General features: G+C 39.3%; 1 protein-coding gene across 16 annotated transcripts in view; it reads left to right on the top strand.

Annotated features, from left to right (window-relative positions):
- DMD (dystrophin) overlaps nt 1-26,192 on the top strand; it is a 2,170,621-nt gene that overhangs the window by 1,843,375 nt on the left and 301,054 nt on the right. For all 16 annotated transcript variants that reach the window (XM_025439443.3, XM_025439430.3, XM_025439477.3 and 13 more), the window contains one exon: nt 7,791-7,937. In XM_025439443.3, the coding sequence (XP_025295228.1) occupies nt 7,791-7,937 (147 nt within the window). The remainder of the gene's footprint in view (nt 1-7,790; nt 7,938-26,192) is intronic.

Below are 26,192 nucleotides of genomic sequence, written 5' to 3'. Positions count from 1 at the left end.
GACCTTTTTATTTTAATTGTGCCTATTTTGCATTTAGCTTCTGCAGAACACTTGTGAACTACCTTCTTATTTAACTATGTCTTTTGAAAGCTGTGGAAAACTTGAAATGTTTTAGGGTTTTGTTTTTTTGGTTTGTTTGCTTCTTTTTTTCTGTGAAGAGAAAATAATTAGCAGTCACAGTTAGGATTACAGAAACAAGTTTCCAAGGAAATTAGAGTCACGAGATGAGTACAACTTGTTCTTATAAGTAAAAACCTGTCCTCCATGAGCACTTCTGTCTTGTTACTCATTTCCAATTTATATCTGTGAAGGCAAAATGAACAACATGCATTAAAAAAGAAGATAGACACTATTAGTGTGGTAGAGCTGTAATTCAGCTTTTATTTTCAGAACCTTGAGGTTATGAGCTTCAGAGTGAAGCCATGTCTGGAAAGATGATGAATTATGATAGATGCAAATAAGAAAGTGTTAAAAAAAGAATTTATGCTTTTGTGTTCAGGTATGCGTTCTTTTTCAATAAAACGAAGAGAAACTAGAGATCAGTTTTCAGGAAAATGTGAGGATTCTTTATGGGAAAAACATAGCAGTTAATTGCTATGCTTTGAGTGGCACAAATTTGGAAGTGTGGGTGACCCTGAGGGGAAACCGGAGCTAAAATATAATTACTGACAATTGTTTGATAAATAAAAGCCCAGAATTTCTTCATGCCTACAAACTTCGTATTATTTTCCTAAAATCTGGGTTGGTGTTTGTTTGTTTGTTTTTTAATTTAACCTCCCTCTAAGTCATCCTGATTATGCTACATCTAGGTCATTAGTTCTGAGTCTGTTTCATTATTTATGTCCTTATTCTGTTTGCTGGTCAAAAGTGATTGTGCCCAACTATGAAAATGTACAAGAGTTGCCCTGAAAGCTGAATGCAAGGAAGACAATGAAAAGAAACAGCATAATGTTTTGCCTTCGGGCTATCACAATAAAAACCAATGCTGGAATGGAATGCAGCCGCATCTCTATTAAAAAAAAATACGTGTTTCAATGGCATAATTTATTGTCAAGAATGTCTACCAGAGGCAAAAGTGATACGAAAGGCAGAGGGATGAACTCAATAGTCTGCAGTCTACCTCTTCTGTCTTAGCTCTACACAGTCCCTCAGCATTGGATGGAAATCAAGGAGTTAATATGGAAAGGGCGGCCACTCTCCATTTTGTTGGAGATCTACAGGACAGTTAGTAATGAGAATTCACACATGAGAAGCCTCTTGTTTTTTAAAAAAAAAAAAGGGTGTCTGACCTCTGAAGTCCAAGGGTAAAGGAAATTGGGGGTCTGGATGAAGTTCGCCTATGTGGTAGATACTGTTGGCACCCCAGCCAGATTCCTTCACTAAGCTGGTGTGCTCATCCCCCAGCAGCTCTGAGAGTTGGCTGCTAAAAGACTCATAGTCACATCCTGTTCCAGAAAACCTCCCTCAGGCAAAAGGAAGCCACTATGCCTGGGAAATTACACTACCCCTTCTCCCCTAAGACTGCTGGGGGCAGCTGGTGGCTGATACCCAATTGATGTTGGAGTAGACAAGGACAGCCCCTTTGTCTCAAGATGGAACCGACTATGATATAATTTGTCCTCCAGAGCTTTTCATGGGATCAAGCTGATGTTGGGCTCCAACTGAGACCACATCCTTACTTAGATTTTCTGTCCCATCCACCTGCTTCTCTCACTTAAGATCTCTCAGACTCTGCTTCTCCAAAACCCAGCCTAAGTCAGTAGGTATCTGAGACAAATGCTGAACCTTCCTCCTGGGCACCACACCAGGAAGTGAACCAACCAGAGTGCAGAGCCAAGAATTACAGTTACCAATGGAAGTCTCCAAGCCTGATGCATTTCAGGAAAGGCTTTCCTACATCTCGTCTTGTGTTTCTTTGTCTTTGGTCCAATGACATTTGAGCAGCTCATGTCCCCCTGGGTATTTTAGAAGCTCTAGCAGGCCTCTGATCCTCTGGGCCAAGCAGTGTATGGTCCTTGACCCTCTTGGCCCGATTAGCCATCCAGAAGTGCAGAAGCTGCCAACAGCTGGGCTGTACCTACCCCCGGATCTTGGGTAACCGGGTTCTAGGAAGCCTTCCCTGAGCCTCCTGTAGGAGTTCCAATAACAGGAATCAAGATCTGTGTTTACAGGACATGATTTCCATTTCCTCCCCCTTGCCTTCTCACTACTAACCCAGCGTGAAAAACCCTGGGACTTTTCCTAATGCCTCCTCTTTTTAGACCATTTTCCAGGGGTTTTGGTTCTCAAACATTTGTTCAATAAGGCTCCACTGTAGAGAGAAATGCAGTTAGCCACTATTTCATCTTTTAAGTAGTATTTGTGTTGTAATTTTCTTTGCACGACATCTATAGCCTGAGAATGGCCTTTCACCCTCAGACCTGATTAATTGTGAATATCCTGTATGTGACATGGGACTTCTAGGAATTAGTAGGTTAAGATTTCAGGAAGAATGTTTAATATCCCTAAGAAGGGAAGTTTTTCATATTATCAGTAGCCCCATTTATATATATATATATATATATATATATATATATATATATATATGTAAATAAAATCCTTTATATAGGGAACCCTGGGTGGCGCAGCAGTTTAGTGCCTGCCTTTGGCCCAGGGCGCGATCCTGGAGACTCAGGATCGAATCCCACGTCAGGTTCCCGGTGCATGGAGCCTGCTTCTCCCTCTGCCTATGTCTCTGCCTCTCTCTCTCTCTCTCTCTGTGACTATCATAAATAAATAAAAATTAAAAAAAAATCCTTTATATATGTGTGAGCATGTGATACGTGCCATGTCACACAATTTATAAATAAACTCCTAGGTGGCATTGCTAATTCTCATGTCCCAGAATCTCTTCCCCTCCTTGTCTGCTTGTGCAGCTACTCCAAATGTGCTCTTCCTTGGATTGTCCTGGACTTCCACCACTGACTCCTCTATTTTCTCTCCACCTACGAGCTTCACCTTGCTTCACTTCCTTCCCAATCCAGTTTTAGATTCTATGGTATATTTTTCAATGACATTCCAGCTAAAATTTGAACTCCTGTGTCCCTGAGAAAGAGACACTTGACATGACCCCAAACCTAGGTCAGCCGCTTTCTCCATGCTTGCAAGGAACACTGCTGGAGAAGGAAAAAATGGGGCAAATGGTCAAGATTTGTTTTAAAATGTTGGTCCTGGGCCTCTGATGGACCCTCAACACCATCTGGCAACCTCTCTGGTTTCTGAGGTCAACTTCTGTCACCATCTCTGTCATACCTAATTCAAATGTTCCCACTTGCCCTGAACTCATGTTTTCATTCAATGAGTATTTGTTCAACACCGATTTTATGCCAGGTCTATTGCTTCATATTTCAGAGAGGAATTGGAGGCCCTCAAAGTACAAGTCCCTTGACTTGTTTTTTCCAATCCTTTAAATCCACCTTCTGCGCCCAGCAACATAGTCCCTTAACTATCAAGCCAAAGCTTCTCCCTCCAAAAACAATGTTTCCTTGTTAATAGAAAATTCCTTTCTTTTGTTGCAATGTGGTTGATGACTAACATCCTAAATCTATATTCGAACAAATCTTTAACAACATAAGGATAAGCAACGATCTGACAGCCAATTTAATTTCATAAAAAGAAGAAAAACTTGACATATCAGACTTATATATCATTCTAAATCAGTACTTTTATATCTATAATCAGACAACATTTAATGAAGTGAAAATTTTGCCGGCATGAAACTAGTCATAATAAAATTAGACTTGGTTTGCTCTTTCATGGAGAACATATTCCAGAAGTTTAAGTGATTCAAAGAAAACCCACAGTATAATGGCTCCCTTCAATGTTTTCTCACTCACTGCTTCCAAACTAGAATAAAATCTAATGAAATCCCGGTAGCATTTAAATAGCACAGGATATTGTTCAGAGTTAACTGTACTTTTTTTGACATTTCATGTTCAGTGTTTAATCATTTAAACATATATTTCTATGTATAATATTACAAGCTCTAATATTTGAAAGATAGTCAAACACAACGTTACATCCACTTAAATGACACAGTACTTGTACTTTGTAGTCTTTACATAGTGTGGTGTCTTGCGATTCAGTGTTTAGGGAGCCATACTACTTACTAGGTAAGCTTCTAGGCATTGTCAGTCTACAACAGCAGGGAGCCATCCTCAGGGTAGGAGCTGCCACCAGAACCTAGGGCAAATGCCAATGTGGAGACTGACTTGAATGCTCTCCCACCTCTTTTGTCTTTTCCTCTTTTCTACCACCAGTTACTTTGTGGTAACTGTTCTCATGGGCTTAGTGCCCTCGTGATGATTTCTAGCTGGCTAGAGTTCTTCATTCTGCTCAGGCCCATCATGATATCTCCCCTGCGTGAAACTTCACACCAGATGATCATTTTACCAACTGATCTCCCCCCTCCACAGTCAAAGCTTCCATTTATCCTAAGAGAAATGTAATCCAGATTAAACTAAACATATGCATCCCCCCCACCTTAGTTAATGATGATACTTGTAGCAGTAGCAGTAGTAGTCAAGTAGTGGTAGTAAAATTTATAATAGATTTCCTCTATTGCAGCTCAGAAGGTAGAGTTCAACAGTTAATTGGAAAATTCAGTTCAAAAAAAAAGAAAAATTCAGTTCAATCAAAATCATAAAAAAGGATGTCTTAAACATTTTATTCGATCTTAAAGTAGTCAACCAGGATTTTAATGTTGTGTGAAGGTTTCTTCTTTAAGTGTAGATTCACTGATTAGACTTCTCCATAAATCATGCCAATGATGAAGACTTTGATTTCCAGTTCCAGTTTCTTTAATGTGGGCAGAGCCCATCAGGAACCATGAAAGGCATACAGAACCCTTCTAAATTTTTCAGATTATTTTTCTTGTCTTTTACAGTTGCCTTGTCTATACACAATTCAACAATATTTACTTTCCTTGTTCTCTTTTAAGCACCATTCTAGAGTGTTTAACCTAGTTTTCATGGAAATAATAGCTTATTTTCTTTTAGACTTAAATTTCTTTGGTTTGTGGAATTAAATTTAATTATGTAGTTGCAATACCAACTGGCAAAAAGCAGGTCCGAGAACATATACACAACTGACAACTCAACTAATGAGAGCCGCAGGCCATGCATCCTGACTGATCACTCTAACATTTTATTTAGAGGCTTTGAGAGGTCCCCATCACTGTGTTTCACAGAGGAATGAAAACTACTTAATCTGGTGACTCTTACGTGGAGATCAGTTAAGAGAGTTACTGTAATTGCTAGATGGAAGCAAGAAGAAGAAGGAGAAAGAGAAGGAGAAGAAAGGAGGAGAAGGAGAAGGAAGGAGAAGGAAAAGGAGCCATCAGATCCCATGGTGGTGGGGAGAGAGAGAGAGGGAAGGAGAGAGGAAAGAGAATGAGTGTTGTGGTTAAAGATGTATACTAGAGCTTAATTTTTTGTCCTCCGAAACACCAACAGAATATTAAAATCTGTGTCTGGATTAAAGAGGGCACATGAGATGAGCACTGGGTGTTATAATATATGTTGGCAAATTGAATTTAAATAAAATATTTTAAAAATATAATATAAAATAAAATCTGTGTCTGGCATTTTGGGGGGAGGAAGTGAAACCCAAAATATTCCAATAAAAGGCATTTGAACGTGTGCATGATGTAGTCCAAAGAGAGCTGAAACCTGCATGTGACTGAGACTGATGCTTCTGAAGGGCACAGTGGAGACCAATGATTAACATACAGGGTTAATCTGCAGTCTGGTCAGACTCGGCCTGACTGTCCTGCCATCTCTGTAAGGGTTCCCTGTTTCCAGTTCCCACTCATACGATATTGATTTATGGTTCCTAGAAACACATGTGACTATCTAGAAGAGAATGCTTTCATTTTGTAATCATTGCCCTTGTCTAGGTTTCTCCATTGACATTTAAGAAATCTGTTTTCTAGGGGCACCTGGGTGGCTGAGTTGGTTAAACAGCCGACTCTTGATTTCAGCTCAGCTCATGATCTCACAGTCCTGGAATCGAGCCCCACATCAAGCTCCACACTCAGCAGAGTCTGCTCCAGGATTCTCTCTCCCTCCGTACTCCTCCCTCTCCCAAGCATGCACATGCACACACACACACACACACACACACACTCCCTCTCAAATAAATGAATAAATCTTTAAAATAAATTTGTTTTCTAACCCTTTATTACACAAAACAAAGTGATTATGGATTATTTCCTTTTAGAGATATGAATTTACATCGGTGGATTTTACCTCCTTCCATGGGATTCTTTTAATCTGTTTACTTATTTATAAGGCAATGGAATAATAATATTAACCATCAATCCCTATTAAAAACTTTCTCAGTTTCAGGCTGATTCCTATGACATTCCACTGACATGAAGTTGAATAAAGATGAATACATCAGATAGGGAGTTTTTTTTTTTTTTGCATGTCTGTGGTCAGACAGAAAGATTTATTCTATTTTCCTTTATTTTTATTTTTTATTGACATATATTTCACAAATGATAAAATTTACCCTTAGGGGCAGTTATACAGAGTGATTATCACAATGTCTTATATTACCTAAGAATTATGTAAGAGTCTTATATTCCATACAGTACTACATTTTAGTAGTGAGATATTCAGGTTGATTCAACAGGACAATGCCATTCTTAATTAGAATGTACATACTGGCTCTTTTTATTTGGAATGGGAGGGATTTGGAGGGTTATAGATGAAGTCAGTGTAAACAGTGGTTTTATTAACATAGTGAACCAGAGAAATAACACCTACCCAGATCAAGCAAATCAAAGCAGCACATATAACCAAGTAAGTGATGTTGTCCTTGTGCGTAGACATTACATTACACAAACTGTTCTCCTAAGTGAAGGAATTTGTCCCTTAGAAATTGCTCATTGGAACATTTGGACATCATACATCATGTTAAAGATCCATAAATGTCATCTCAATAGGGTAGATATGATGCATGGTTATATCCTACCCATATCTGCATAGGGTTCTTCTACTCACCAGATTGTCATGATGCATTGCATCAGAGAATTCCATTCTAGTGTTTCAGAGACAGCGGAGAAGCCCCATGGGAGCCTTCCTAAGTCTTTGCCACAAGGACTAAAATACCACGAGACCAGGAAGTCATTCTTAGGGCTTGACAAAATACCCTAATCTCTAAATGAATCTATTTATTATGCAGTTGGTGCAAAGTGTGAATGTAGTATTTCATTATCAAGTATATCTTCTTATTGTAAAAAAAAAGAATCCATTTGTGGTTGTAAAATGAGTAGAACTTAGAATCTAGCAGTATATATTTTCTGTTACTTTGCCAATTCAGAATTACTTTGGAAAGTAATATAATATAATCACTAAGAATATGTACTCCGGAAGCAAGCAACCCTGGGTATGTATCCCAGGGTCCTCAATTTTGGCCCATTGAAACTTAGGCAAGGTAAAACCTCTGCAAGTTGTTTTCTCACATGTAAAATGAGAATTCTACAAAATTTTATTTTGTAGGAATAAAAGTATTGTTGTGTGGACAAAGCTCATCACAGGATTAGGCACCTAAGAAATGCTCTATGCATATTAGTTATTATTATTCACCCATTCACAAATGTTCGTGGTTGCAATATCACTTACAATAGAGCAAATGTCACTAACACTGCACCCCAAACAGAACAAGGTATCTTTTAGTCTGCATGTGTCTGTTTCTTTGCCTTAAATGTTCTCATTTTCCAATTTACCCTTGACTATTTCACACAGGCGCTTCGAGGAGAAATTACACCTCTGAAAGAGAATGTCAGCTACGTCAATGACCTTGCTCGCCAACTCACTACGTTGGGCATTCAGCTGTCACCATATAACCTCAACACTCTGGAAGACCTGAACACCAGATGGAAGCTTCTGCAGGTAGGCACATTATAAGCATTGCAGCTCCTTGTTACAATAAGAGAATATATGGGTAAAGCGTGTTTGTAAGGAATAAGAAAAGAAATTTCTTAGTGTGATGTTCCGGATAATATTTCGTGAGAGTAGGATACTTTCTGTTATTTAGTAAGTTCCTATATAAATGTTTTCGAACCAATTAGTAATCATTTTTGTAAATAACTTAAAGTTAGATTTTCCTATATCTTGCAATTAGCATGGAAGGTAATGCTGAATCATGATGGAAGAACTTAGTTACTGTCATACAATTACTTTTACTATTGTTGTTCGGATTCTTTAAACATCTTTACCTCTGGAATCCTAATTTAAACAACAGTCAATGGAAGACATGTTTTAAAATCTTTTTAAAAAGAACATCCTATCACAAACCTATACAGGGAGGCTTTTCATAGGTTGGCATGATAAGTATAGAGACTAGAAGCATGCTCAAGGTCGCACTTACTAGCTGTGGGACCTTGGGCAAGTTATTTAACCATTCTGTGCTTTGGTCTTTCATCCCAAGAAAATGGGATCTTAAATATTTCTAAAATACCAGTCTATTATTAGAACGAGTAATTCAAAATATGTCAAAAAGTGCTTGGAATTGTGCTGGTTACCTAGCAAATGCTGTACACACTCTGGCTCTTGGCGCTACTGCAGTTATAATGATTATTATTATAGCATACAGGCTTTGGAATCAAACTTCCTGAGTGACCTTGAAGTCACTTGTCCTCTCTGATTGTCAGTTTTCTCATCTCTAACATGCTTGCTGTAAAAGTAAACATTAATTCACAGAGTTGTTAGTACAGTACCTGGCTCATAGTGAGAACTCAGAAAAAGCAGTGTGTATATGTTCCCTGTGTGAAGGGCACTGTGTAAACTATACTATACTATACTATACTATACTATACTATAGTATACTATACTATATATTTGGGTATACTCTACTATACCCCAAACCCTCAAACTGATTTTAACCACAGAGTTAGAGAATCGTTTTGTCTCTCTCCCCAGTTTCATAGGATCAGAAAGTATACTCCTGAGGACAGAAGAAACTGAACTTAAAAATATTTGTTTTCAGTGTTTCAGTAGGAAAAAGAAAAAAAGATGAAGCAGATAACTTTTCATATTGGCAGTCCATTTAGGGGTATGATTGAAAGTCCTGTTGAAGAATTGCTAGATCTTTAATAAAAACAGGTTCCAAATTCAAGACCTCTTGAGATCTCCTCTAATTTAATTCTCGTTGTGATGGATAGTTTTGAAATGTTTGTATGATAGATTGTTATAAGTGGCATTGACTAAAGCAAGGCAATATGGTTAAGCAATTACATGCCTTTCTGTGTCTATTAGTTTCAGAGTGGCCAAGTACTATTAAAACCTTATCAGCTTGATCCTTAGTATATTTTTCACTTTAAGCATAAATAAGGAAAACCATAAATGTCCAAGGAAAAGCAGTGGCCACATTTGTTCTCTTCAAGCACTCTTGAACTGTATCTTAAAATTTCTTTCAAAGAACCAAATGCTGCATTTGCTTTCAGGATGTGGTATGAGATCTGTGACCATGTAAGCTTACAAATGAGGTCAAAAGATGATGACTGATAAGCAAAGTTTCTAAAGATCAGTACTAAGCAAGCCATTGTAGTTGTACTCTTTATGTAGACGTAAAGTGTGAGAAAATATTAATAGCCTCAGTTTTGCTCGTTCTTTAAAATGAATAAAGACTTGGTTATGAATATAGGGAAGTATGTGAAAGGAGCTGATGTAGGAAAAAGAGGACTAGAGTGAAGAGGAGAAGCCCTGACTTCAAACTGAAGCTCATTCTTTGACAGTGTTATCTTGAAAAAACCATTTACCCTCCCTCAGCTTTAATTCCCTCATGTATAAAATGAGGCGATCCCGTTCGGTTTCAGGTCACATCCAACTCAATCCTATGATTCTGTATCTGGATATCTGGGCAGGGGGTTGGGGGAGGGTACTCGTATGACAAAATTTAGTTTAGAATCAATATGGTAGCTTCCTCTATTCATAATACAGATGTGGCTCATTGGGATTGTGTTTCTCCTTTTTTCATTTGAACTTTTAAACCTCTCATCCCAAACCCACATATGCACAGTCTTCTCATACTAAACAGTTCGGTAAATTTGTGGTACCTGCTCTTATTGTGACAAATTTCACATTTTTTTTTGATATGACCCGAAGGATATGCTTTAAAAATATTTTCAGCAGAAAGCTGATAAACCCAAGGTTCAGGGTTGCACATAACTGAGTCAAGTTGATTCCATTTTTTTCTTTGACCATAATTCTAACTATTCTGCTATATTATAAATGGGAATCCTTGTTCAGAAAGTGAACAAAGCCAAGAAATGAGGTCCGCATTAAATAACTTCATCCCCATTACTGGAAGCACAAGTCATATGTCCTATCAACAACATTTTACGGTTAGAAGAATGTATCTGACTCAAGAATCACCCAACTTCTGTGGCAGGAAGCTCGAGCCTATCATCATTATAACATCAGATTTCTATAAAAATAAATAATTTAGTCACTCACAATTCTATGTCAGTTATGACATCATGATAAAAAAAATTTGTACAAATTCATCTCTATTTCTTTGTCCACTAAGAGAAAAATCAAGAAATAGAGAGTTGGAATAGTGGGAAGGCACATATAAACCTAAGAAAATGAGTTCTTGGGATCCCTGGGTGGCGCAGCGGTTTGGCGCCTGCCTTTGGCCCAGGGCGCGATTCTGGAGACCCGGGATCGAATCCCACGTCGGGCTCCTGGTGCATCGAGCCTGCTTCTCCCTCTGCCTGTGTCTCTGCCTCTCTCTCTCTCTCTCTGTGACTATCATAAATAAAATAAAAATTTAAAAAAAAAAGAAAATGAGTTCTAAATTTGGGCAAAATAGTGTAATAGAAGAAAGAGAGTTACATAGTGCCAAGCTATATCTACTTGATACCAGAATATCCTGGGTTTAATTAGACAATCCATTAATTTTTATTTTAAAAGAAAGCCATACTGATCTTTTAGCTCTCTGTAATATCAGTCAAAATGTTAGAAACAGATAAACAATGTAGATATAACATCAACAGCAGAATAAGACACAGTCACGATTTACCTGTACATAGAAATAGAGTACAGAGCGCTCTGAATTTATTTACAATGCATAAATGGAAGTTTAGAGACATTGGTTTCCCTGTTTGAAACTCTGTAGGAATAAAATCCTATTTTCTCCCTCAGAGTGGACACAATCGTAGGGATGTTTGTCCTGGACTATGAGATGATATGTTTTGGGCTTAGGAAACATCATTCCTTGTAGTTAGGAGTTTTGATGTGCATTAAGTCATTTAATCCTCACAAAATTATGATGATGCTTTATGAGTACATATTATCACTATTCTCTTTTACATGTAAGGAGACTGAGACTTAGATATGGAAACTGACACAGTCCTGGCCACAAGCTATAAATGTCGGTCAAGGTATGAATCAGCTCTTCTGAACTGGGACCCCTGGCCCCTTTTGTTTTCTCAAAGTCCTGTTTAGTTTGGACTTCACAAAGTCATACTTTATTATTTTTAAGATTTATTTATTTATCTATTCATGAGATACCCAGAGAGACACAAAGACATAGGCAGAGGGAGACGCAGGCTCCCTGCAGGGAGGCTGATGCCGGACTTGATCCCAGGACCCCGGGATCATGCCCTGAGCCAAAAACAGATGTTAAACCACTGAGCCACCCAGGCATCCCACAGAGTCATACTTTAAAGCTAGTGTGACCAACACAGGTATGAAATACTTCACTTTTTCCATGCTTCTCCCCTTTTTTGAATGATTCTAAGGGATATTAACTTTGACATCTTCCTTTTCCAAACCAATGGATTAATGAGCCCAGTTCAGTGTAGTCCTTAAAAAAAATCACACCTGCAGTTTCAAATATAAAACATTAAAGCATTACATTCTTCATTGTCTTTAGAACTCAGCAACTATGCTAAAATCAACCAAAGATGATTTTAATGAATTAGCTCTTACAGCAGAACGAATGCTAATATTGGACCCAGTAGAAAGGAGTATCAAAACCAAATGGGAAGAAAATTATACTGAAGATACACTTTTCTAATGCTGAAACGATGCGTACATGTTTAGTGATGTGGTCATGTTCTTTATTCACCAAGCACAAGTACTATAGGGAATATTCTACTCTAGGGAAGTACTGCTAGGGGATGTTCTAACCACTTCTCTGCATTACAAGTAAACCCATGAAGAGCAACAGAAGCTGCAAATACACTTTAATATAAAGAGTCCATGCTTTATTGACTGTTGGGCATTTGGAATGTAATCACTTGAAAAATATTGAATATGAAGACATTTCTGGGTATGATATTCTTTAAATATGTTTAAGGATAGTATCATGAATTATGTATGTTTTTAAAGGTCTCCTAAGATTCTTCCAAAGTCATGCAGACAATTATATACTCCATCTTCACATCTGTGCTGTCACAAGGATCCAGACCCTCACCTTCTGCGGATTCAATTCCTTCTTTAATTCTTTCCTTCTGTCATTCAATCAGCAGTGATTGGGCATCTACTGTATACCTAACAGACCTTGTCATTGTCTTATCTAGTCCTAGGACATGCTGACCAAAATCCCTTTTACTGCTTATGCCATCTTAGGAAAAAATTTTATTGATGGGTTTTCTTTTAATACTTCCACAATGGTCACCCTTTCTCAATGTCATAAACCAAAAATATGCTTTTATGACACAAATACTATAAAAGTGGTACCTTTTCAGATCTCTAACTTACAAATTCTTCAATAATTTCTGACCGGAAATTTGGTCTACATAATTAGACTAGTAAGATTTGTGGAAAGACACAAGATCATATTTAGCTGGCCAACAGAAATATTTGCATTAGCTGGCCAACAGAAATATTTGCATGGCTTTGTTTTTTAACAGTTAACAAGAGTTTTAATTGAAAAATTAAAAATTCCAGCAGAGCCTCTTATGATCTTTACTTTGATGAGACAGGTTTTCAAAGCAGGCTTCTATCTGTATGTATGTGTGTGCGTTTGTCCTTGTCGTCATTGAGCACAGGATTTGATCCTTTAAGTGTGTTGACAGATTCTGAACATTTTCTTCATACTCTTTGTTTTTATTTTTAAGGATACTGTACTAAGCATTTGACACTATGGGGTCCCTTCTAGTCAGGGAGCCTAGGTGAGCTATGCCATCTGCTCTTATAAATAATTAGTAACTGAGGGTAAGGAGAGGATATCTGACTTTGGTCTCTGGTTTTGCCAAGGGTCGTTCCACCAATGTCTCCATAATGTGTGCTTTTTTGGCTGTTTCTTTATCAATACCTAAAATGATTCTGCCTGTGGTTAGACCACAGAACCCGGGAGAAGATGATGAGTCTGAGGCCATTCCCAAAGGAAATGAATTTTCCCCCATCAATGGTTCTCAAGTGTTCCTAAGCATCGAAATCACCTAAAGACTTACTAAATCACAGATCACTGGGCCCCACTTCCAGAGTTTCTGATTCAGTAGGTCGGGGCCAGACATTTTGCCTTTCCAACCAGCTCCCAAGTGAGGCTGGTGCTGCTGATCAAGAAACCACACTCTGAGAATCGTTGTCCTACATTAAGCACTTGCCAGGTATAGCCAACTTGAAAAGATTTTTTAAAGTGTCTTCTGTAAGATACTTTGAGAAGTTTATAGTCATACAGTGGAAAATAAGCCTACTACCCTGCAGAGAGTTCTGTATTGGAGGAGTGTTACAGTGCCACAGCAACACGGAACCCAAGCCCTTAACTTGTCCTCCAGGCAGAAAGAGGAGGGTAAAGGGAAATTTCTAGTAGATTTCTTTTAGTAGCATTGAGATATGTTGTAGGTATAACAGATATATCAGCTTTCAAAGACTCAGTGCCAAAAACAAAATATTTTTATATGGATTACATGTTGAAATGATAATATTTTTCATGTATTTGGTAAAGTAAAATATATCATTATAATTGATTTTACCCATTTCTTTTTTATGATTATTCATACTTGAGTATTTTCCTTGAAGACAAATAAAGTGAACCCATTGCTTCAAGTAAAACAACTGACAGTGTTTCTTTTTACCTTTTTAGTGTATCTACTAAAAAATTTAAAATGACATATGCAGCTCTCATCTTTCCATTGGATTGTTCTGGTCTAAAACGCACTTCACAAAAATCTAGCATAAATAAGATTCAGCAGCAGAGCTTGTTAAGACACCCTCACCACTCCCCTGCCCCCCATCCCCACTCCTGGTCTGGAGATTAATAGGTATTGGGTGAAGCCTGTGATTCTGTCGTTCTACCAAGGTTCCCCCCAGGGGAAGCTGTTGAGTTATTAAATAGTACTTCCATCATGTAGGGATCCTCCAGTCCTTGGAATTGTTAATAAGGGATCCACGGGCTTGAAAAGATTGGAATCCACTATCCAAAAATATTGTAATGGTGTAGGAAAAACTACCCTAACACATTCTAAACCTTAAGTAAAAAGACCTCAACTGTAACATTGCCTCTGTTGCTCTGTTGCGTTCCCTGGCAGGAGTTTTTAAAAAGCTGAAAGTGAAGGAAATGAGAAGAACAGAGGAAAGAATGTGTTTTAGAGAAGGTTAGGTCACAGAAGGGTTTGTTGATATTAGGAATAGAATGACCCATGGAAAAAGAACAATTAAATTCTAGGAAAACATCTTTGCCAGAGGAGGGAACAATCATTTATGCTTAGCCTCACCTCTTTTAAAAAAAAATTAAAAGGAAGTGAACAAATCCCTTTAAAAATGTGAAACAATGAAGAATGTGTGCATCTCAAAACCGGAGGCTAGCTCCCACCTTTAACCACCCCCCCGGGGGGTGTTTCAAAGTGTACTGTCAATCTTACAGACATTTACCTCAGTCAGTGTGGCTTCCAAAGTTTTCACAGCTAATAGTACTGTATTCAAGAAGAATGATACTGAAATTGCCCGGGTAACCTTGAATGTAAGGTGACCCAGAGGTTCCAGAGTCCGACCTGCTTACTCCAAAAGAACATTTTTTTTTTCAAGGGCACTCTCTACTGTGGGAGGGAAAAAAAAGTGTGGAACTAGGGGGAGAAAAGTGAATGACGTAGAGAGTGTGACCAAACAAAATTACATGAGATACAAAATGAAAACGAAGCCAGCAGAAATGAAAAAAAAAATATTTATTAGTTGAAGAGAATGACAGGAATATGAATTTTTTTCAGAACTTCTATAAAGTGAACCCAATCCTCATGAAGCTAGGTTATCTGATCGCTTGATCTTTATGGATTCCTTAATTCCTGACTTGATTTCTGCTGGTTGCGAAGCTAGCTACCATGCTAATCCATGTCACTATTTTGTTGTTTTAAAAAACGTCACGTGTCCCTGTTGAATGTGTTTTAAACAGCAGCCTTATGGATGCACGGATTTCTTTTCCTTTCTCGGTAGCTCTAATTCCTTTGTGGCCACACAAACATACAATCCAGAGTTTTTAAAACTGCCATTATTCCCGTGGTTTCCTTTCCCTTCTTTCTTCTTCCTCAACTGACATTTGCCCTTCCCTCCGATTTTTCCCTGCTTTACCCTTTATTCTTTTAAGGGCCTTTGGTTGGGCAGCCTGACCCTCCTAATGAGCGCAGCCTGCCTCGGCCCCGCCCCCTCCCTCGGCCCCGCCCTCTCCCGCCCGCCCTCTCCGGTCCGCGCAGCTTGCCTCGGCCCCGCCCCCTCCCTAGGCCCCGCCCCCTCCCTCGGCCCCGCCCTCTCCCGCCCGCCCTCTCCGGTCCGCGCAGCTTGCCTCGGCCCCGCCCCCTGCCTCGGCCCCGCCCACTGCCTCGGCCCCGCCCTCCCCGGGCGCACTCGTTTGCCCCGGCTGTTTTCCGCCCGGCTCTTCCCACCGTCCCGCTGCGTGTGAAGCGCTCTGCCAGCAGCTGCTCACATTTCCCAGGCTACGTCACGCACAGCGCTCAAAGGGCTGCTGTTCCCACATTGCCACCCCAAAGACTCCCCCTCTCCTCTTGCCCTGCACATTCCTCCAGAAATAACTCCCTTTCAGACCCTATGAAAGGCTGAATGTTAAAGCCTACTCCGCCAGTGACTCCGTAAGAAACTGGCTTAGGAAATTCAGAAATGCTGTGTTTAAAGGTCAGTGCCATAGAGGGAGTTCTAAACCACTGGTAGTTTATCTCAGTGTTCTTTATTTTTATCAGTTCTTTAAAGTCCTTGAAATAATGGCCATCCGGATATAAATTGCCTCCCTCAATTAACACATTCATTAATTTCAAAGGTAGATACGGAGGTAAAAAATATAATCAATTGGAAAGTGATTGTTCTATTTAGAAATACCACTTTTTACACAGGGCGACACTTGATTTGGCCAATGCGATTGCACGATATGGATTTGAGAAGAGTTGGTTTGAGTGAGCGAGCATTATGCATTACTGAAATTAATAATGAGCACTTAAGTGGCTCTTCCAGTATGCTAGCCACTTTTCTGAGCCCTTTTACATGTGCTAACACCTGTAAGCTTCACAGTCACCTTAGGAAGTAGGTACTATTTTTAGCCTCATTTTACAGGTGAGGAAAATGAGGAGCCATGAGGTTAGGTAGGTGGCTTGCCTGAGTTCACAAAGCTGGTGACTGAGTCAGGAGTTGAACCCAGGCAATCTATCTGCAGAATCTGTCAGAACTACCAACTATCCAAATACCTCCTCTCTGGCAGAAAGCTAGATTGAGGGCAGCCCCGGTGGCTCAGCGGTTTAGCGCCACCTTCCGCCCAGGGTGTGATCCTGGAGTCCTGGGATCTAGTCCCACGTCGGGCTCCCTGCATGGAGCCTGCTTCTCCTTCTGCCTGTGTCTCTGCCTCTCTCTATGTATCTCTCATGAATAAATAAATAAAATCCTTAAAAAAAAGAAAGCTAGACTGACACAACAGTATTTCCTCCTCATTTACAGTTTAGCCCTTTCAATAAAAAAATATATCTTTGCCCTCACATTTATTAATTTGTCAGGAATCACCTACATCAAGGGTTCAGGAAATGCCGGTTTAAAGTAGGATGATTATATGAATCTCAGACCACAGTCTCAGGAATAGTTTAACCCAGAACCTGAATCATTCACAGATTAAAAATGAGAATCTCTCCAGGGCTCCCGAGGGCCCAGTCGGTTAAACGTCCAACTCTTGATTTCAGCTCAGGTCATGATTTCAGGGTTGTGAGATCGAGCCCAGCTGAATGCATGAAATTAAGCAAAAATATTATTAAAAACTATAATATAAATGGAAAGTTATATCACAGGGGGAAAGTTATGAAATGAACCTATCATTCCTGGATAAACAGTATTCATGCCTAGATCTGTAGAATCATAACATTAACCAATGCTTAAATAACTTTCCATTCAATGAATATCTTTCTGGCATGTACCCTCTGCCAGACTCTGGGTTAGATAATAGGCATACGGTTGTGAAAAACCCAGATACTGTCTCTGCCCTCACAGTGTTTATGGTTTGTTGGGAAGGTACACATTAATAAAGAAAAATCCCTCATATAGTAATTAGAAATTGTGATAGGTGTAATGGAAGAAAAATGCAGGGCATATATAGTGAGGACCTGTGTGTGTTGCCGTGAGGGTAGGAGTTAGGGAAGACTGATCAGGAAAACTTCCTGGAGAAAGTGGCCATTCAGCCAAAACCTAAAGGATGAAGACAGGTTAACTAAGCAGCTTTTCTATTCATCTGTAGCTTTTATTTTAAATGGCCTGAAGCTTGTGACTAACTATAAACAGAGTAGTAAAATTCTACTGTGCAAATTTAATAACTAGGAATCATTTGAAGTAATGGACTGCAGAGTTAACATATAATTAAGTCACATTGGAAGATTTCTTATCATTCTGTATCACAGAGAGCATCCTGTTTGAATTCTTCACAGCACTTAGGAAAATCTGTGGCTACCTGTTTGTTGATTTATTTATTAAAAGTCCATCTCCCACACCTGAGGAGCAGCTGAATGTGGGCAGAGCCCTAAACACCATATGTACTGGTGCTTGGCCAGTATCTTTACATAGTAGGCACTCAGTAAATATTTCTCGAATTGCTGAATGCATGAAATTAAGCAAAAATATTATTAAAAACTATAAAATAAATGGAAAGTTATACCACAGGTGAAAAATTAGGAAATGAAACTATCATTTCTGGATAAACAGTATTCATGCCTAGATCTGTAGATTCATAATATTAACCAATGCTTAAATCATTTTCCAAAGATTCCAAAAAGAAAAATAATTGACCAAAAATTAAATATTTATCTTTTACTTTATGGTGAACAGGATTCACGCACATCCTAGACTTTTATCAGCAATTATGATCAGTGTACTCTGAACAACAACAATTATGATCAGTGTACTCTGAACAACATGGAATTTAATGTTACCTTTGGAGAAAAACGAGACAAAATAGCTTCCCTTCCTCCCCCCCTTCTTTTATTTATGGAGGTATAATTAACATAACATTATATTCAAGTGTACAGCATAATGATTTGGCATTTGTATATATTGTGAAATAATTACCACAGTAAGTCTCGTTAACATCCATCACCATACCTAGTTACAATTGTTTGTTCTTAGGAGAATTTTTAAGATCTACTCTTTCAGCAAGTTTCAAAAATATAATACAGTATTATTAACTATAGTCACCACACTATGCATTACATCCTCTTATTTATTTCATGACTGGAAGTTTGTACCTTTTGACCCATTCACCTTCACCTATTTCATACATAACGCTCAGCCCCCACTTCTGGTAGCTACTAGTCTGTTTTCTATATTGATAAGCTTGTTTTCTTTCTAGATTCTACATACGAGATTATATGGTATTGGTCTTTCTGTCTGGCTTATTTCACTTAGCACAAAGCCCTCGAGATTCATCCATGTTGTCATAAATGACAAGATCTCGTTGTTTTTTTGTGGCTGAATAATATTTCATCATATATATATATAATTTATTTATCCATTCATCTGTCAGTGGACACTTAGGTTGTTTCTATGTCTTGGCTATTGTAGGCAATGCTGCAGTGAATGTGGGGATATATGTATCTTTTTGAATTAGTGTTTTTGTACCTTCCCTTTTTGATAACAGCTTTCTTGAGGTATAGTTAACACATCCATGTTTAAAATGTGCAAATTGATAAGTTTGATATATGTATATACCTGAGAAACCATCACCACATTCAAAAGAGTGAATATATCCATACTCCCCAAAGTTTCTTCATGTCCCTTGGTAATCTCTCCCTTCCACCCCTCCAGTGCCTCCAAGCAACCACTGATCTCCTTTCTACTAATGTAGATGAATTTGTGTTTTCTAGTTTTATATGAATGAGATGTACAGTCTTTTTGGTCTCATTTCTTTCAGTCACCACAGTTATCTTGAAATTCATCCATGTTGTTACATGTATCAGTAATTTATCCCTGTTTATTGCTAAGCAGTATTCCATTATATGGAAACACTCAAATGTGTTTATTCATCACCTTTTAATTGACTTTTGGGTTGTTTCACAAGTCTTTGAATGGACTTCGTTTTCATATCTCTTGAGTAAACGCTTAGGAGAGGGATAGCTAGATTATGTCGTAGGCATGTGTTTCACTATCAAGAAAATGCCAGACTGTTTTCCCAAGCTGTTGGACCATCTTACATTCCCACCAGCAGTGTATGAGAGTTCCAGTTCCTTCGTATCCTCTCTAAAAGTTGACTGTGGTCAATTTTAAAAATGTTAGCCATTTAAATAGCTAGACAGTGGTATCTCATTGTGGTTTTAATTTGCATTTCCCTAATGGCTAATGATGCAGCCATTCCAGCTTTCTTCTGATTACTGCTGGCATGGTATCACTTTTCTCATCCTTTTATTTTTAGCCTATTTGCATCTTTGTATTGAACGTGCATTTCTTGTAGGCAGCATATAATTGGATTTTTCTTTTTTAAAATCCAATCTGACAACTTCTTTTAAGTGGGGGATATTTAGATTGTTTATATTCAATGTGATTATTAATATGGTTAGGTGTAAACCTATCATCAAGCTATTTGTTTTTGCCTTATCCCATCTGTTCTTTGTTTGCTTGTTCCTCCTTTTCTGTCTTCTTATAGATTAATGGGAATTGATGAATTCATTTTATCTTCTACATTGGCATATTAGCTATAACTATTTTGGTATTTTAGTGTTTACATTATGGTTTATGGTATATATTATATATATATTATATATATATATATATATATATATATATATATATATCTTCCATATTATCATAGTGTACCTTCCAGTGGTTGTAGACCACTTCACATATGGTATAAGAACCTCTCAATCATGTATTTCCAGTTCTCCCTTTCTAAACTGTATGCCATTGTTCGATCCTTTGGGAGGTTTTAAAATTAGGTGGGATTAGACTGACAGTATAGGGCTAATTACCCCACACACACACACTAGTGAGGCAAGACCCTTCTGTGTGCTCTATCCAATGCCCTGTGAGTCATGAGGTTTCCAGGATGGCTTGTAAGGAACTCCTTCCTGCTATATGAGTGCTGGACCTTATTATCTCTGATCCCTCCTGGTGATTCTTTTCCAGACTCCAGTAGTTTCTGCATACACGTGCTAATCACTACTCACCTGAGTACTTGAGAGAGATGCTCTATAGATCTGCAGGATTCTCTCTGTCTCTCTTTCTCTCTCTGTCTCTGTCTCTCTCAGTTTCCCTGAAACTGTGCTCTCTGAGCTTCTTTCCTATGAACTCTAGTGAACTTAGTCTTCTGAGACTCTTCAGTTCCACCTTCTCAACTCTCAGAATCTGCCAGGATCCTCCTGGATTGTTCTTCCCCATGCTGTGAACTGGATACTCTCTCAAGGCAGTAAGCTAGGACAATCTTGGATCTCACCTCATATGTTTTCCATCCCTCAGGGGTCACTATCCTTCCTTGCCTGATTCTCATTGTGTCACACTCTATCATTGCATACATTTCATCCATGTTTGAGTTATTTCAAGATAGAGGGTAAATTTGGTCCTTGTTACCCCATCTTGGGGTAGCAGAGGTCCAAAAATATCTTGTGAAGCACGGTTTTGGTTTTTTTCTTGATTTGGAGATTATGTGCAAAGAATGTTGGAAGAAAACAGGTAATTAGCTGATAATGTGCAATCCTCCAGACATAAAGATGCCATTAGTCACTTACCAACATTGCACATACTTTGTTGTACTTTTGCAATAGCAGTGATTGCCTTGTACTGGTTCCATCATACTTATTGCCTAGTTGTATTCAGGGCCTTGCCTTTGCAATCAAGTTGGCTAAGCCTCAGGTCTTAGTCTATATCTAAAAAATCTGATCAGAGCCTGAAGCCAAGGCTATGTAGCAAGGTGCCCCCAGCATAAATCAGCCAACAGTAAAGCTGCTAAATCTTTTAAAACAGCTGAATATGTCAGTGTGCTTTATTGCCTGGAATTACTGAATATTTTAATATCCCTAACTGTACACTTCAACAGTCATTCTTTAACAGGCTCTATTTAATTATTCCTAATACTATATCATTTAGTAACTAGTGGGCTACCATGCATAAGGTTTCTTTTTAAGAAATATGGCCTCTTTAAGTTATCACCCATCACTTCAGAGGACTTTAGTTCTCAAAGTCCAGAAGTCCAACCCTTGATTTTACAAAGACATCACATGATATGTCATAGTTCACAAAGCTAGTTAATAATGGAACCAAAACCAAAAACTTGCACTAGATTCTCCTCACACATCCTTGCATTTTATTCTTTTTTTTTCAAAAGCATTTTTTAAATTTCATTTATTTATTCATGAGAGACAGAGAGAGAGAGAGAGAGAGAGAGGGTTTTTTTTTTTTTAAAGAAATTCATTTATTTATTCATGAGAGACACAGAGAGAGATTGGGGTAGAGACACAGGCAGAGAGAGAAGCAGGCTCCATTCAGGGTTCCTGATGTGGGACTCGATCCCGGGTCTTCAGGACCACGACCTGGGCTAAAGGCGGCGCTGAACCGCTGAGCCACCCAGGCTGCCCCCTTGCGTTTTATTCTTAAGAAAGCATTCTTCAGTCTAAATATTCTGTATTCTGAAACATGTTTTAAAAGGAATTACTTATCCAAATCCTGCCAGTCTTGCAAGGTCCATGTGAAACAATGAGATCAAGTCTGTAAAAGTGCTTCAGAAACTAGTAAATGCTATAAAAATGTAAGCTTTATTATTAGAACCACAATTCATTTCTATAAAAGCCTGCTAAACTTCTTTCACTTTTCTGAACTTGGTTATACTGTATCTGTTCTAATACATTTGTTCATCCTTTATAAGAATTTAATTCTTTCTGCCCCACTGGGCTGCAAAAAGAGGGCCTCTCTTCTTTTCTAGAACCTGTTCATATTTTATAGTATTACACACCTCATAGTTTTCCACTAAACACATGTCGAACAAAACTGGACCCAAATCTTTCTAGATGTGTGGGGAGAAAATATTCTGATCCTTAAAAAGAAAAGGTATTTTCAAAGATTAGATATGGTAACTCTTGCTCTTCTATATTTGCAATGAAATTGTTTCAATCTGTCTTGTACACAACTGATGCATGGCACTTGCATCCCTTGGTTCGAATGGAGCTGATTTCTACAAATATAATAATTTGTAACAATAGCTGCCTATACTGTGGCAGGGGGAAAAAAGCATATAAAAGCACAGTCATGAGCTTCAGATCCGTCCCCTGCTTTTGGCATTCCTTTCCTCTGAATTATAGCTTACGTTTCTCTATTATCTCAGTTTGACACAGTCTTTCTTAATATTCACTTCTGTTTCTATCAATAAATATTTACTGAACCACCTCTTAGTATACTTTTCTTTTTGTAACACAGAAAACTCACATGTGGATGGATTGCTATGTGGGCACTTAGGAAATATAAAAACAATTTGAGTTGCTAAAGTCAAGGCAGGAACCCCAGTTCTCAGGCATGGCTTTCCCATTAAACACAGTGCAGGGGCCATAAAGCTAACCATAGGGCCACAGCCATGGTGCTGCACTTGAGAATTCTAACATTAGCCTTTTGAATGAAGTCCATCGTTCATCATGTATCTCACTATATTTCTGTTCTGTACATAGAATTTTTGTTTCAGAGTGACCTTTCTGCTTCCTGAATACTACCTGCTGTCTGTCTGCTGAGTGTACTCTGTTAAGCTCTCTCCTTCTCCATGGGTAGTGGCCCCTTACCTGCTGGGCAAATTAGATGCTAATCCTAGTCACTCCAGCTTCCTTTCCAGCCTTTTCTGCTCTGACCCCAAGCATGAGAATTCTCTGCTGGCAGTCAGGATCTATCTCTGGAAAAGTGGGATGACTTATCCTCCCTTAGGCCCCAAAGGGATATTGTTTAGTCTCCAGGGCATGGTAGACACACAATTATTTCCCTTTCTGTGAATCTACTTCCTCTATTGTGGACACGTACACTCTTCTCCATTACTAGCAGAGACCTGGCTTGTTCAGGAATTGCCCTACTCCAGGGGACCGTGTGCATCAAGGGAGACCTAGGCCCTAGGAATGAATAATGATTGTACTGACCTATTTCATGGTGATCTGGTGGTCCCAATCTCCTTGGCAAGGATTGGACATGGATATTTTATGCAATCTCAGGCAATAAGATACAAAGGGAAGTTGGCCAAGGGAGCATCCCAGAAAGGTTTTCGTACCCCAGGGAACTTAAACCAATATTTTTTTTTCCTTCTGAACACTGTGCCTACTCTCTTCTGCCTGGAATGCTCTTCCCCCAGTTATCTGTGTGAATAACCCTGTCGTTCTTCAAGTCTTGCTCAAATCTCAACTTTTTAAAGAAACCCCCTTGAGGGATCCCTGGGTGGCGCAGCGGTTTGGCGCCTGCCTTTGGCCCAGGGCACGATCCTGGAGACCCGGGATCGAATCCCACATCGGGCTCCCGGTGCATGGAGCCTGCTTCTCCCTCTGCCTGTGTCTCTGCCTCTCTCTCTCTCTCTCTCTCTCTCTCTCTCTCTCTCTCTCTCTCTCTGTGACTATCATAAGTGAATAAATAAAAATTTAAAAAAAGAAACCCCCTTGAAAATTGACCACCACATTTAAACAGCAACCTGCCCTGCTTCCCCCTTTTGAGCCATATCAGTTCAATCCCCCCCACCACCCTTTACGGTCCTTCTATAGAGATACCCCCACCACAACCACCATGAATCATGCCTGCAAAACACCTGTGTAGTAACCCCTCCACAGTGAATCCAGGCTGGCCCCATAGAACAAATTGCAAGCAGCAGAAGCAACACTGCAAGACCCAAGGCTAGATCAAAGGAAGTCTTGGAGTATCTGTCTTGGTCACTTGGAACGTTCACTGGCAGGGGTGGGGGCGCTGCTGTGAAAGAAGTCTGACTGCTGTAAGGCCACTGTGCTGAAAGAAGCTCAGCTAGCCACACGGAGAAGCTACACAAAGAGAAAGAAATGCTTGGCCAGCCCCCAGCTGAATAATGTTTGATTTTTGCTACATGGTGGGAATGCCAGCTTGAGTGGCACTGGTCCCAGCTTATGTCTGAGAAATTCAGGTAAGCTTGGCAAATTAGTGGGATGGGCGGTATACCTCCTGGGGACCAAGAGAAAGCTCAACCTGGAGCCGCTTTTGGAGTTACATATCCCAAAGTGGTTTGTAAGGTTAAGTGGTTAAGTGAGGCACCAGATGTATGAGCAAAAAGAAACCCATCTGGGACATCCATCCCAGTCAAGCTTTCAGATCACTCCACCTCCAACTTTCATCTAGCTGCAAATACATGAAAGACCCCAAACAAAAAACACACAGCTGAGAACAGTCAACTCAACCAGGAGCAAGAGTGATAAATTTTTGTTTTAAGCCACTAAGTTTTAGGGTGATATGTTACACAACATTAGGAACATCTAACCCATTTTTGTTTTTCCTTCTTTCCATAACTATAGAATTAGCATATTAGGTATACTTTCTTTAAAAAAATTATCTCCCATCATGAGAAAGTATGCTTCGTGAAACCAAAGATCTTGTCTTTTATTTGCTACTATATCCAAAGCATCTAAGAGCAATTCCTAGCATGGCAAATATTTACTGAATGAATAAATAAAGGAACCAGAACTTGAGAAACCATGTTGTTCCATGTGTGGTGAGTTCACCTAAAGATGGCAGAGTGGAAAGATGTGCAGAATCTGAGAGCTGATGATGCCATCGTGCTTCTGAATTACCCAGCTGTGGAGCGGCCTTGACTCTGTGCTCCTTGACTGGCCAAGCCATTTTGTGCTGGGTATTCTCTTACCGGCAGCAGAAAGCATCCCATCTGGCACATGGTCTTCCAGATCATTCTGATTTGCGGCCATAGGACTGAGACATGACTGAACCACAGGACAAATCCAAGTGGCAGACACCATAATGTTCTCAAAACTACTCTTCTCCTTGCTGACAGAGGCTTTGCTACTGAGTGAAGCAACCTAGTTTATAATACATTCTTTCCTTAGGCCTTCTCCTGAGCAACCTTCTTGGTCTCCCTGCAGTGGAAGTCTGAGGAGCCCCTTGTCTCTTCAAGATGACTGTAATGCATGCCTGGATATGTAACTCCAGAAGCGGTTACAGCTTGAGCTTCTGGTCCTAATGAGATACACTGCCCATCCCACTCATATGCCACTCCTATCTAGAGTTTCTCAGACTGAAGCTGGGACCAGTGCCACTCAAGCTGGTGCCCCCATCGCAGTAACCTAGCGAGTAAATTAAGTCACTCTTCAGTTGATGCTTATGTTTAGAAATCAGTTTTGCCTGAAAATCAGTTCAGTATTTTAAAGTGACTACATCGTGGTAGATGCTCTTTTGGCAATAGGGACAAAGATGTTCATACTTTGCAAGTATGATTGATACATGAACTACAAACAAAACCACAAAGACCCCCTCTGGACATGTGAGGGGGAAAAGGAGGTGTTTTAATACACAAAATAGTCAGCAATTAGTTTTGCTGCAGGGATGACATATGAGTGCAGACTCAGGCAATGAGTAGCATTTCAAAGGCTAGAGGGGGAAAATGGAAGGGTTTTCTAGAAAAAAAAGAGACAGTATAAACATGCTTAGAGGTTGGGGGAAATCTGACTCAGTCGAAGGTGAATAGAGGTCCAGAACCAATAAGGTGTCCGGTATACTGTGGGGAGGGGCACAGAGACAGAATAAGGA

The sequence above is a fragment of the Canis lupus genome, chromosome X (assembly GCF_003254725.2).
Source record: "Canis lupus dingo isolate Sandy chromosome X, ASM325472v2, whole genome shotgun sequence".
NCBI lineage: Eukaryota > Metazoa > Chordata > Mammalia > Carnivora > Canidae > Canis > Canis lupus.
The sequence above is the reverse complement of the archived record's forward strand: the minus strand, read 5'-3'. Positions and strand labels throughout refer to the sequence as shown.